General features: G+C 51.4%; 1 protein-coding gene across 1 annotated transcript in view; it reads right to left on the minus strand.

Annotated features, from left to right (window-relative positions):
- Window positions 1–664: 664 nt before the first annotated feature.
- The window catches only part of POLDIP2 (DNA polymerase delta interacting protein 2), a 28,209-nt gene continuing 16,464 nt past the window's right edge, over window positions 665–12,409 (minus strand). Inside the window, exon 11 of the mRNA XM_088455029.1 lies at window positions 665–1,110. Within this exon, the coding sequence (XP_088311155.1) occupies window positions 996–1,110 (115 nt within the window). The 3' untranslated portion in view covers window positions 665–995. The remainder of the gene's footprint in view (window positions 1,111–12,409) is intronic.

Genomic DNA, 12,409 nt, shown 5'->3' on the forward strand with positions numbered 1-12,409 from the left:
AGTACAATTCTGCTAGTGGGTGAGGCGCAGTGATTAGTATTGCTGCATAACAGCACTGAGGTCATAGGTTCGATTCCAATCAGGGCCATATCTGTGTGGAGATTTTATGTTTTCCACATGTTTACATGGATTTTCTCCTGTTAGCTCCCACAACACAAAAACATACTGCTAGGTTAACTGGCTTGGCATGAAAATGAAAAAAAAAAAAAGTGCTTTTGTGTCCATGTTGTATGGAATATGGATTTTAAGTTCCACTGGGGCAGGGACTGTTATGATTGACTAAATATTCTCTGTAATTTGTATGCGCTATATAAATAACAATAAATAGTGAAGGTAGGGCTGGTGTCAAAGCTCCAGAGTTACATTGTTTTATTAGGGACCCTGCTCCAGTGAATTGTGACACAAGGTTCCAACTGAAAACCAGGTTCATATATCACATTTGTTCTGATTCAGAGGAAAACTAATGGAAAGAAGCTAACCATCACACTGGTGTATTACTGAACATGTAACCCATCAGCAGAGTATGAGACATAACAGTCCCCTATCTGCTGACCCCCCGGAACTAGCAGAGTGGCCAGTACAGTAACATCTGCTGCATAGTATGTTTCTATTAAGATAGATATATATATAAAAAAAAAAAAACACACAAAAAAAAAGCACAATAGTCATTTCAGGAAATTTCTTTATTTTGAAGAAAAAAAATAAAATATCATATATGATCTTGAATAGACAATAAAATAATTTAATTCCCAAACAAGCTCCTGGATGATTTGGAAGGACGTGCGGTTAGGTCAAGGCTCAACGTGGGAATTGACTAGAAATGCAGCAGCAACATGTTAGAGAATGGATACCGACACAAATCCTCCTCTCAGACACAGGGATCTGACACCTGATTTTGCAGACAGCTCCTACCTCACAAGGTCTGGGACACAACAGTCTGACAAGCACAGTTCTACAAAGGGTGTTTCAGTCAAGGCTGGGTATGTGTAGCAGCACTACCAGTGAAGACCAGACGGGGGCGTCTTTTCATCCTTGTTACTTTCCAGAGAGAAAGGAGGAATCCGGACATCAAAATGTGAACCATCAAGTCGCTCAAAGCAGAACGTTCCCCTGAAACATATACGGATATGGTAATGAAGCAATATTCAGCACAGCTCCACTATGTCATAAGAGATGATTCAATTACATCGTGCGAGTAAGTGTGGCTGTATGCTGCAGTTATGGTAGCTCCAGGAATTGCCGTTTTCTGTTCGCAGCCACATAAAACTGCATACATAAATCTGCAAGAGTAGGCCACTATAAGGTGCCGTTGCTGGTTCCCCCTTCGCTGCTAATTGAATTGACCCCATATTGTTCTCACAAGGACTACTTAAAAAATTTTTTATTTTTATTTTTTTTTAAATACACTATGTAAACAAAGAGGCCTTTTCCAATTTTACATGACTAATTTATTGAATTGTATTTGCCTTATTGTAATGGACAGTAAATAAATGTTGAAATAGCACAAAAGAAAAAAAAATTATAGAGTTATGGTAAACCTTACCTTTGTTAACTCTTTCTTCAAAGTCCATAGGGTCCACAGGAAGACCTTGGGGTATAGGTGGTGGTTGAGGACTGGGCACCACGTAGTTAAAGCTTTCAGCTCCCAGGATGCATCGTTCCATCCCCCTATACCCCACCCCAGTTTGTGACAAGCTAAAGGCCGGAGGAGGAGAGAAGAGAAGGAAGACTGGTACACACTAAAATCACACTCTCGCGTAGAAGGAGACGGGAAACCGGTGACCAGAAACAGAGCCCATGTGAGGCCAGGTGCGTCAAGGCGGGTCCCCTGTGGACCCTATGGACTTCGAAGAAAGTTAAGTTTTACAATAACTCATTTTCTTATTCAGGGTCCATAGGGCTCCACAGGGAGACCTTGGGGATGTCCCAAAGCAGTTATTCAAGGGTGGGGACACTCCTGCGCTGAGAGGAGAATCCGGCGTCCAAATGAACCATCCTGATGCGCAAATGTTTCGAAGGCATAGAACCTCAGAGAGGTATGGACAGAGGACCACGTGGCCGCCTTACAAAGCTGTTCAACTGAGGCGCCACAGTGAGCAGCCCACGAGGGACCTACAGAGCGAGTAGAATAAGCAGAAACAGTAGCCGATACAGGAAGGCCTGCCTGCGTGTAAGCCTGTGAGATGGTCATGCGAAGCCATCTAGCCAATGTCTGTTGGCTGGCCATCCCTTCTTGTGAAGTCCATAGAGCACAAAAAAGGAGTCTGATTTCCGAAGAGAACTGGTACGGTCCACGTAGACCCTGAGGGCACGGACCACATCCAAGGAGGCCTCACCTGGAAAAGGCCGGGACTATAATTTTCTCATTAATGTGGAAATGAGTAACAACTTTTGGAAGGAAACCAGGGCACATACCAGTCTTGATGGAATATCAGAAATGGGGAGCCACAGGAGAGTGCCCCTAAATCTGACACCCTTCTGGCAGACGCCATAGCCAGTAGAAAAAAAGTCTTCGCTGTGAGCCACTTGAGTTCCACAGATTCCAGAGGCTCAAACGGAGGACCCTGGAGGTCACGGAGAACTACTGACAAATCTCATGGAGCCGCTGGAGGGACAAAGGGAGGTTGTATGCGGAGGACACCCTGGAGGAAGGTGTGGATATCCAGTAGTGGAGTAAGTCTATGCTGGAACCAAATGGATAGAGCAGAGACATGCACTTTCAGTGAGGCAAGGCAGAGTCCAAGGTCCAATCCAGCTTGAAGGAAGGCCAGGACTCTGGAAATCCTAAAAACTTGGGGGTCGTAACAACACCATTGGAAATATGTAAGCCACACTGTGGTAGATCTGAGCAGAGGCTGGCTTATGCGTTCTGACTGAGCATAGTTTGGACCACAGAGCTAGAGAATCCTTTGGACCTCAGGAGTGATGTCTCAAGAGCCACGCAGTCAAAGACAGACGACCCAGGTCTGGGTAAAGGCAAGGACCCTGAGACAAAAGGTCCGCACATTGAGGCAGCAGGAACTGAGTGTAGATGGAGAGACTCCGAAGATCTGAGTACCAATGATATCTGGGCCAAGCTGGAGCCACCAGCAGGACAGTGCCTCCGTCTTGTTTGAACTTCCGAAGAACTGTAGGAATAAGGGAGATTGGAGGGAATAGGTACGCAAACTGAAAGGTCCACTTCACTGACAATGCGTCTACGAAGGTTGCATTGGCATCCCTAGTTCTGGACCTGTGCACCGGCAGTTTGTGATTATGTCGGGAGGCCATGAGGTCCACTTCTAGTAGGCCCCACCTGTTCACTAGGAGTTAAAAAACCTCCGGGTGAAGAGACCATTCCCCGGAATGCACATAGTGACGGCTGAGGAAGTCTGCTTCTCAATTGAGAACTCCCGGAATGAACACCGCAGAGATGGCCGGGAGGTGACCTTCTGTCATTGCTGCCCGACTTAGAGTGCCTCCTTGATGGATGATGCAAGCCACTGTTGTGGCATTGTCGGACTGTACCTGTACAGGTTTTCATTGAAGTGTGTCCTGGGCCAGTATGAGGGCCCAGTATACAGCTCGAAGTTCCAATATGTTGAGCGGCAGGGTTGATTCGACAGATGTCCACTCCTGGAAGGAGTGTTGACCGGTCACTACACCCAAGCGACTGGCGTCCGTTGTTAGGATCCAAAAGGGGAGACCCTTGGTCAGATGAGATGTCTGTACACACCAAGATAGGGACAGACGAACCTCTGGAGAGAGTACCATCATCTGAGCGCTGATCCAATGGTGCAACCCATTCCATCTGGAGAGAATTAGCCTTTGCAGAGGCTTGGAGTGGAACTGAGCATACTCCATGTCGAAGGTGGATACCATGGATCCCAGAACCTGCATTGCAGAGTGGACTGACACTAGGCGACTATGGAGGAATCTGCGCACTCGTAGTTTAAAAGTTTGGAGATCTTGTCTGATGTCAGAAAAATTCTCTGATTCTGAGAATCTAGCAGGGCTCCCAGATGAACCATTCTTTGTGAAGGATTCATGGAAGACTTTTTCCAGTTTATTAACCATCAGTTCTTTTGAAGGAAAGCGATAGTTAGCTGCATGTGGTGTTGAAGCACCTCCGGGGATCCTGCTAAGAGCAGGAGGTCATCCAGGTATGGTAGCAATTGGACACCCTGACCACGCAGGTGGGCCGCCATTATAGCCATAATCTTTGTACTAACCACAGCGCCACAGGTATTTACCAAGGGCAGAGCCTGAAATTGTAAGTGTTGCTGTAGTATAGCAAACCGGAGATATCGCTGATGAGAGGGCGCTATAGGTACATGTAGGTAAGCGTCCTGAATATTCAGAGATACCATAAAGTCCCCAGGCTGCATAGCTAGGATGATGGAGTGTAGGGTTTCCATCCTGAACCTCGGTACCCTGATGAATTTGTTCAGGGATTTGAGGTTGAGGATTGGCCAATGAGACCAATTTAGCTTCTGAACCAGAAAGAGTGGAATAATAACTGGCCCCTCGTTGAGATAGTGAAACTGGCACAATTACCCCTGCTTGCAGCAAGGACTGTATGGCTTTCAGGATTTGCAGGGCCTTGTTTGGGTCTGAAAGGCGGCCTGTGCAGAAAAATTGGTTTGGTGGCCATCTTAGAAATGAGGGGGTACCCATGAGATCCCACTTCTCTTACCCAAGCGTGCGTGGTGGTTTGACACCAGCACTGGGCAAACTGAAGTCTGCCCCCCAGGGGGGAGGCCCGTCCAGTCAGGCTGAGGGCTTGTCCTCGGATTTTGAAGCAGGGAGACTGAGGCTTTGTAGTAGCAGACTACAGTTTTTGATGCCGCCAATGTGGTTGCAATCTTGTCAAGGTCTGGGCCAAACAAGATTTCTCCGTTGTAGGGCAATACTTCTAAGCCCTTCTTAGAATCCGCATCGGCCTTCCATGAGCGTAGCCACAGGGTACGGCGGGCAGACGCCACCGTGGCTGAGACTCTAGAAGTTAGGAGACTGGCATCCAATGTCGCTTCTCCAATATAGGAAGCTGCTTCACGTATGTGAGGTATGAAAGACATCTGATCCCTAGATGCGTCTGAAGGAAAAGAGTCTTAAAGTGTGTCAGCCCAGCTCTCTATTGCTTTAGCCATCCATGCAATAGCCAAGGTCGGACAAGCAACAGCCCCTGAAAGACAGTACATAGATTTAAGACGAGATTCAACCTATCCATAGGGTCCTTCAGAAAGCATACTGTAGGGATAGGCAACGTAGCACTCTTAATTAATCTGCGTAACATGGGAATCCACTGCAGGGGGAGTCTCCCATTTTGAACAATGAGTCACAGGAAATGGATAACAGGAGGTCAGACGTTTTTGGGGCTGAAACCTCAGCAGGCATCTGCCAGGCTGCTGCCATGTGTTCAGCTAGTTGATCTGATAGAGGAAATTCTGCTGAAGCCACTTTCTGACAGTGAATGCTTTGATTTAGGGGCTGGTTCGTCATCTTCTATTAGTAAGGTGTATCTAACAGCTCGCACCAAAGCAGGAATATTAATTTTTGACTGACTCTTTCTCCCCCGGAGGGGAGGTGTCCGTGTTAGAGAGATCAGCATCTTCTGCCTCCTCACAAGACACCGCAGAGAGCTGCGTGGTCTGTGAGGATTACACAGGACGCTTAGACGTTTTACTGGGTAGGGGCTTCTCACATTGCAAAATCATTTGAAAGGCTGTAGAGGTAGCCACCAGACTCTGTACTGAGCTAGAAAAGAAGTCTACCCATGGAGGGGGAAAAGGAGGTACCAGTATAGTCTGAACCTGTTGTGGCAACCCCAGAGGGAGGGATTACAGCCGGGACAGCTAGGCGGTCCGCAATAGTAGCCAGCACTTGAGGAAAGGAAGCCAAGGGGGGGCTCATGTGCAGGAGCTGGGGGGTCTGATGGGCCTAGTGAGGTATAACACTTAGCACATAACTTATCATGTATCAAATCCTCCTCACTTAAGCCTGCAGCACATAATTTGCATGATAACAGTATGGGTGCAAATGCTTGCTTGCTACTCTTGTCCTTGTTAGACATACCTGCAGAGTAGTACAGCACACAATATGACACAGAGTATAATGCATCCACTAGGTATGTAGAATACAAGTAGGAATACAATATACTGATCCAGTCTTATGCTTGGGCAAGCTGCAGGATCGCACAGCACAAAGATGGCACAGTGCAGTAATCAACTGTATGTGACAACCCTCACAAATAGAAGAGATGTGAGGCACAGGAAAACCCTGAAAAATATGAGATATGGTAAGAACTTACCCTTGTTATCTCTATTTCTACGAAGTCCATAGGGTTCCACAGGATACCTTGGGGTATAGGTGTGACATCAGTCGCAGGGCACCAAAGAGTTAAGCTTTCAGCCTCCCAGGATGCACTAGGTCCCCCTCCTATACCCCGCCCCCGGGCCAAGGCACCTCAGTTAGTTACCAAGCCATAGGCCGGAGGAGGAGAAGGAAGAGAGAGAACAAAGATCTGGACACATACAAGAATCACATTCTCACCAGAGGGAGACGGAAAACCGGTGACCAGAGCAAAGCCCATCTGCAGCACAGGTGCGACAGGGCGGGAGTCCTGTGGAACCCTATGGACTTCGTAGAAATAGAGATAACAAGGGTAAGTTCTTACCATATCTCATATTTTCTACTTCAGGGTCCATAGGGTATCCACAGGATACCTTGGGGATGTCCCAAAGCAGTATCCTTTAAGGGTGGGGACGCTCCTGTGCAGAAAGGAGAATCCGCCGCCCGAAGGAAGCATCCTGAGAGGCGAAGGTGTCAAACCTGTAATACCTCACGAAGGTATGGACAGAAGACCACGTAGCAGCCTTGCAGATCTGAACTGCCGAGGCACCACGTCGAGCTGCCCACGAAGGACCCACAGACCTAGTGGAATGAGCCTTCAGAGAAGGAGGGACCGGTAGGCCTTCATGAACATAAGCTTCAGAAATAGCCATACGGATCCAGGCTGCCAAAGTTTGCTTTGAAGCAGGCCAACCCTTTTTACAGAAGCCATAGAGGACAACAAAGCGTCCGACTTCCTAAACAAAGAAGTGCGGTCAACATAAGTCCTTAAGGCCCGCACAACATCCAAAGAGGCCTCACCCACGGAAAGACCCGGTGAGTTAAAGGCCGGAACAACTATTTCCTCGTTAACACGAAACTGGGAAACAACTTTGGGAAGAAACTCGGGCCGAGTGCGGAGCACTGCCCTGTTCCCATGAAAAACCAAGAAAGGGGGTCTACAAGAAAGAGCCCCTAACTCAGAAACACGTCTGGCTGAAGCAACGGCCAGAAGGAAAACAGTCTTAGCTGTTAGCCATTTAATATCCACTGAGCCCAGTGGTTCAAACGGCGGTCCTTGGAGAGCCCTCAGGACCACAGCCAAATCCCAAGGCGCCACAGGTGGAACAAAGGGCGGCTGAATACGGAGAACACCTTGCATAAAGGTGCGCACATCCGGGATTGTAGCAATCCTACGGTGAAACCAGACAGAAACCTGTACCTTCAAAGAAGCAAGGCGAAGCCCATGATCTAGTCCCGCTTGCAGGAAGGCGAGAATCCGAGACAGACGAAACTCCCGCGGTGCATAACCTCTCGGTCGACACCACTGGAAGAACGTATGCCACACGCGATGGTATATCCTCGCGGAAGACGGTTTCCGAGCTCGTAACATGGTACGCACCACAGAGCTGGAAAACCCCCAGGACCTTAGCATGGCCGTCTCAACAGCCACGCCGCCAAAGACAGCCGAGTCAGGTCCGGGTGAAGACAAGGACCCTGAGACAGAAGGTCCGGTCGTAGCGGCAACCGCAGAGGACTGTCCACGGACAGACCCTGAAGGTCTGAGAACCAGTGCCGTCTGGGCCACGCGGGAGCTATCAACAGGAGCGTCCCTCCTTCCTGTTTGAATTTCCGGATTACCCGTGGAAGAAGGGAGACCGGAGGGAACAGGTATGCGAACCTGAACGTCCACCGGACGGACAGAGCATCCACCAGAGACGCCCCTTCGTCTCTTGTGCGAGACCCGTACACCGGCAACTTGTTGTTGTGCCGGGACGCCATGAGGTCGATTTCTGGAAGACCCCACCTGTCCACCAGTAGTTGAAAAACGTCCGGGTGCAGGGACCATTCCCCTGGATGAACGTCCTGGCGACTTAGAAAGTCCGCCTCCCAATTTAGCACTCCCGGGATGAAGACCGCTGATATGGCCGGAAGATTGCGCTCCGCCCAAACCAGGATCCGAGAGACCTCTACGAGAGCCGCCCGACTGCGAGTTCCTCCTTGCCTGTTTATGTAGGCCACGGTGGTAGCATTGTCCGACTGGACCTGCACTGGGTGACCCTGGAGAAACCGCTGTACCTGCAGGAGAGCATTGAAGACCGCACGGAGTTCCAAGATATTTATTGGAAGCTCCGCTTCTGTCGGTGTCCACCTGCCCTGGAACAAGTGTGGACCCGAAACTGCTCCCCAGCCCCGAAGACTGGCGTCCGTTGTCAACAGGACCCAATTTGGAACCCAGAACAGACGTCCCTTGTTGAGGTGGGTCGTCTTTAACCACCACGCAAGGGACAGGCGAACCTCCGGGGTGAGCACAATCGTCTGGAACTTCAGAGACTGAGGCAGCCCGTTCCACTTGGACAGGATCAGGTGCTGCAGAGGTCTGGAGTGAAACTGGGCGTATTCCACCATGTCGAACACCGACACCATGGAGCCCAGTAACCTCATCGCCGAGTGTAAGGACACCCGGCGGCTGTGCAGACAACTGCGCACCCTTGACTGTAAAGCAGAGATCTTGTCCTCCGTCACGAAGATCCTTTGCTGTCCCGAGTCCAATAAGGCTCCAAGATGCAGAATCCTCCGAGACGGGATTAGAGTGGACTTCTGCCAGTTGATTAGCCAGCCGTGCCGTTGCAGCAGTGCAATGGTCAGGTCCAAGTGGTGTAACAGGAGCTCTGGAGATCCTGCCACCAATAACAGGTCGTCCAAGTACGGCAACATGCGGACTCCTTGCAGCCGCAGAGAAGCCGCCATGACCGCCATAGCGTCCTGTATGTCCAATGACACCATGTAGTCCCCACGTTCCAGCGCCAGAATGATGGACCGTAGGGTCTCCATCCGAAACTTCGGGACCCGCAAAGACTTGTTGAGTGCTTTGAGGTTGAGAATCGGACGATATGACCCATTGGGTTTCTGTACCAAAAATAGATTTGAATAGAAACCCTGGCCCCTCTGGGAGAATGGAACAGGCACTATAACTCCAGCCTGGAGCATAGTGTGCAATACCTTCCGCAGCTCCGTAGCCTTGTTCCGGTCTGATGGTAGACCCGTGGTGAAGAATCGAGCCGGGGGTCTGTGCCGGAAGGAGAGGGCGTACCCGTGAGAGACCACCTCCAGAACCCAAGAGTCTGTCGTAGTGAACGACCAACACCGGGAGAACTGCAGCAGGCGGCCTCCCACCCTGGGATCCCCCAAGGGGAGACCCGGACCGTCAGGCCGCAGGCTTGTCATCTGGCTTGGGGGCCGGACGTCTGGTACTCCATGCCTGTTTCCGGGGCTTGACCGATTTCTTAGGGCCAGCCTGTCGAGGAAACGACTGTGGTTTGGGCCTGCCCTGGGCCCTAGATGACCGAAAGGACGATGGTCCAGAACCAGAAGGAGCAGCGGCCGACGGGAGACAAGCAGATTTGGCTGCCGCCAGCGTGGCCACAATCTTATCCAGATCCGGACCGAAGAGAACTTCTCCGGTAAACGGCAACGCTTCCAGACCTTTCTTGGATCTGCGTCCGCCTTCCAGGATCGCAGCCACAAGGTGCGACGAGCAGCTACCGCTGCTGAAGAAATTCTAGACACCAGAGTACTAATGTCTAGAGCCGCCTCGTTGATGTAGGTGGCCGAATCACGGAGATTGCCAATCAACTCCGCCTGTTCGGCCGGACAGTCGGATTCAAAAGAAGCCTCTAATGAATCCGCCCAGCGCTCCATCGCTCTGGCAACCCAGCAAATGGCCATAGCCGGCCGTGCTGCCCCCCCTGCAAGGGAATAAGCGGACTTCAGGCAGATTTCTACCTTGCGGTCCGTAACATCCCTAAGGGAGGACATGGATGGCATCGGCAATGTGGCACTACGGACAAGACGGGTCACGTGAGAATCCACCTGTGGAGGGGATTCACACTTAGCAAAATAATTATCCGCGAACGGATAAGCCACCGCCAGGCGTCTCTGCGGCTGGTATCTTTTGCCAGGTTGTTTCCACGCCTCCTCTAAATGGTCCACCAACTGACCCGAAAGAGGAAAGACTGTGGCATCGCCCTTCACATCTTTGAAAAAGGCATACTTAGATTTAGCCGCTGGGGGAACTTCGTCCTCAATCACCAAGGCTGTGCGGACCGCCCGAATAAGTCCAGGAATATATACTTTGGACTTAGCATCAGCGTCCTTAGTATGGAAAGGTTCCTGATCGTAAGGATCCAGAATCTCCCCATCATCAGACGTCCCTTCGTCATCCTCATAAGGAGCGGACAGAGACGCCACCGGCCTTTTATGAGGCCGCATCACAGACTCCCCTTGCAACACATCCGACAAGTGCTGTACAGAACTCGTCAGGGAGTTAACCCACGCTGGCTCCTGAGAACCCGGGAGCGGGGAAATAGGGAGACTGTGGGGTACCACCAATTGTCGTGGGAACCCCTGCATGGGTGACGACACCACAGACTGCTGGGACAAACCCATCGGAGTAAACGCGGGCTGCGGAGCTAACTGGCCCACTAAAGCTGTTAACGCCTGAGCGAAACAAGCCCAGGGCGGCTCCTGTACCGGTGCTGTAACCGTAATAGGCCGCGCCATGGACAAACACTGCCGGCAAAGGCCCTCCGCGCTACCCTCCCCCTCCGCTAACGGTACTTTGCACGTGGTACACTGTAGCCGGAGGGGAAAATCACTTTCAGACATGATGGCACCACGTATGTGACCTCTCTCACCAATTAAGTATTAAATAGGCGAGAGACCACCCTGCAGCACCGCACCGCAAGGGCTTTAGCAGAAAGAACAGGGACAGTAATAAAGCTGACAGTTTAGAGAAGAAAAGTTACAGGCAGCGCTAGCACAGTCACATACAATGCAGAGAAATAACAATTCCTGCACTAACAGCGCTGATCACTCAACTACACAGACACAGGGCCTGGTAGGACACAGCGCTGCATACACAGACCTGAGCCACAGCGGAGGAGAGGTATGCGGGGGGACCCAGACCACGATGCTTCCTTCCAGACTTCCAGCAGCGTTCACCATGCGTTGCAGAGAAGATGGCCGCCGAGGAGCAGAGAGAAGCTGGCCTGGGGGAGGAGCGCTGACACAGGACCAGTCAGCACAGTGCAGAGAGGGCTGTGTGCAGCGGGGGAGGCGCCGGCTGTGAGACAGGGAAGGCGCGCTCCCCTGGCATGCATTTAACCCCTGGGACGCCGCAGCGCTACCGCTCTGCTGCGGTCCGCTGTCCCAGGGGGTAGTGGAAGCGCAGGTTGGTCGCCTGGCTCCACGCTGCAGCCAGTCCCCAGGGAGCCCCCTGCCTGGGGACTTAGGACCATGTGATCAGCGGGGACCCACCGCGGGACCCCGCTGCTTACCTCTGTCCCCCTTGAATCCGGCCATGGTCCGGAGCATCTGGGGTCACCGCTAGCTGTGACCCCAGACGCCCACCAGCATCCCCGGATCAGTACCGGCGTTCTGGTACCGGCGGGGTGTAGGGAAGACAGCATGGACGTCAGGACTGACTGTCCATGCTGTTCATCCAGATGTGCAGCCACAGCTGCATGAAGAAAAAGCTTCAGGGGCTCTTCTAGCCCCCACTCCAACAGGTGCACCCGACTCCGGCCGGGCACCAAACTAAACTGAGGTGCCTTGGCCCGGGGGCGGGGTATAGGAGGGGGACCTAGTGCATCCTGGGAGGCTGAAAGCTTAACTCTTTGGTGCCCTGCGACTGACGTCACACCTATACCCCAAGGTATCCTGTGGATACCCTATGGACCCTGAAGTAGAAACACCTGTATGTTAGGAAGAAAAAGGGAAAAAGTATATTCTGACAGTATAGAGAAATATACAGACAGGCAGCGCTAGCATAAAGGCACATACAATGCAGAAAGGCACTACAGTCAGCTACACAGATTCTGTGGTCAGAGACTGAACATCTGGTAGGCTATAGCGCTACATATCCTTACTCCAGGGTGAGGTATGTAGGGGGACCAGACCCAGCGTTTCCTTGAGAGAGCTGAGGCAGAGCCTGAGAAAATGGCCGCCAGAGACCTCTGAGGGGGCGTGGTCGGAGGAGGAGGAGAGCAGCTCAGGGAAGCGAGACCTCAGTGGAATGGCGCCCTGAGCTAAGGGGAGG

This window comes from Taudactylus pleione, unplaced genomic scaffold (genome assembly GCF_031769625.1).
Source record: "Taudactylus pleione unplaced genomic scaffold, aTauple2 ptg000040l, whole genome shotgun sequence".
NCBI lineage: Eukaryota > Metazoa > Chordata > Amphibia > Anura > Myobatrachidae > Taudactylus > Taudactylus pleione.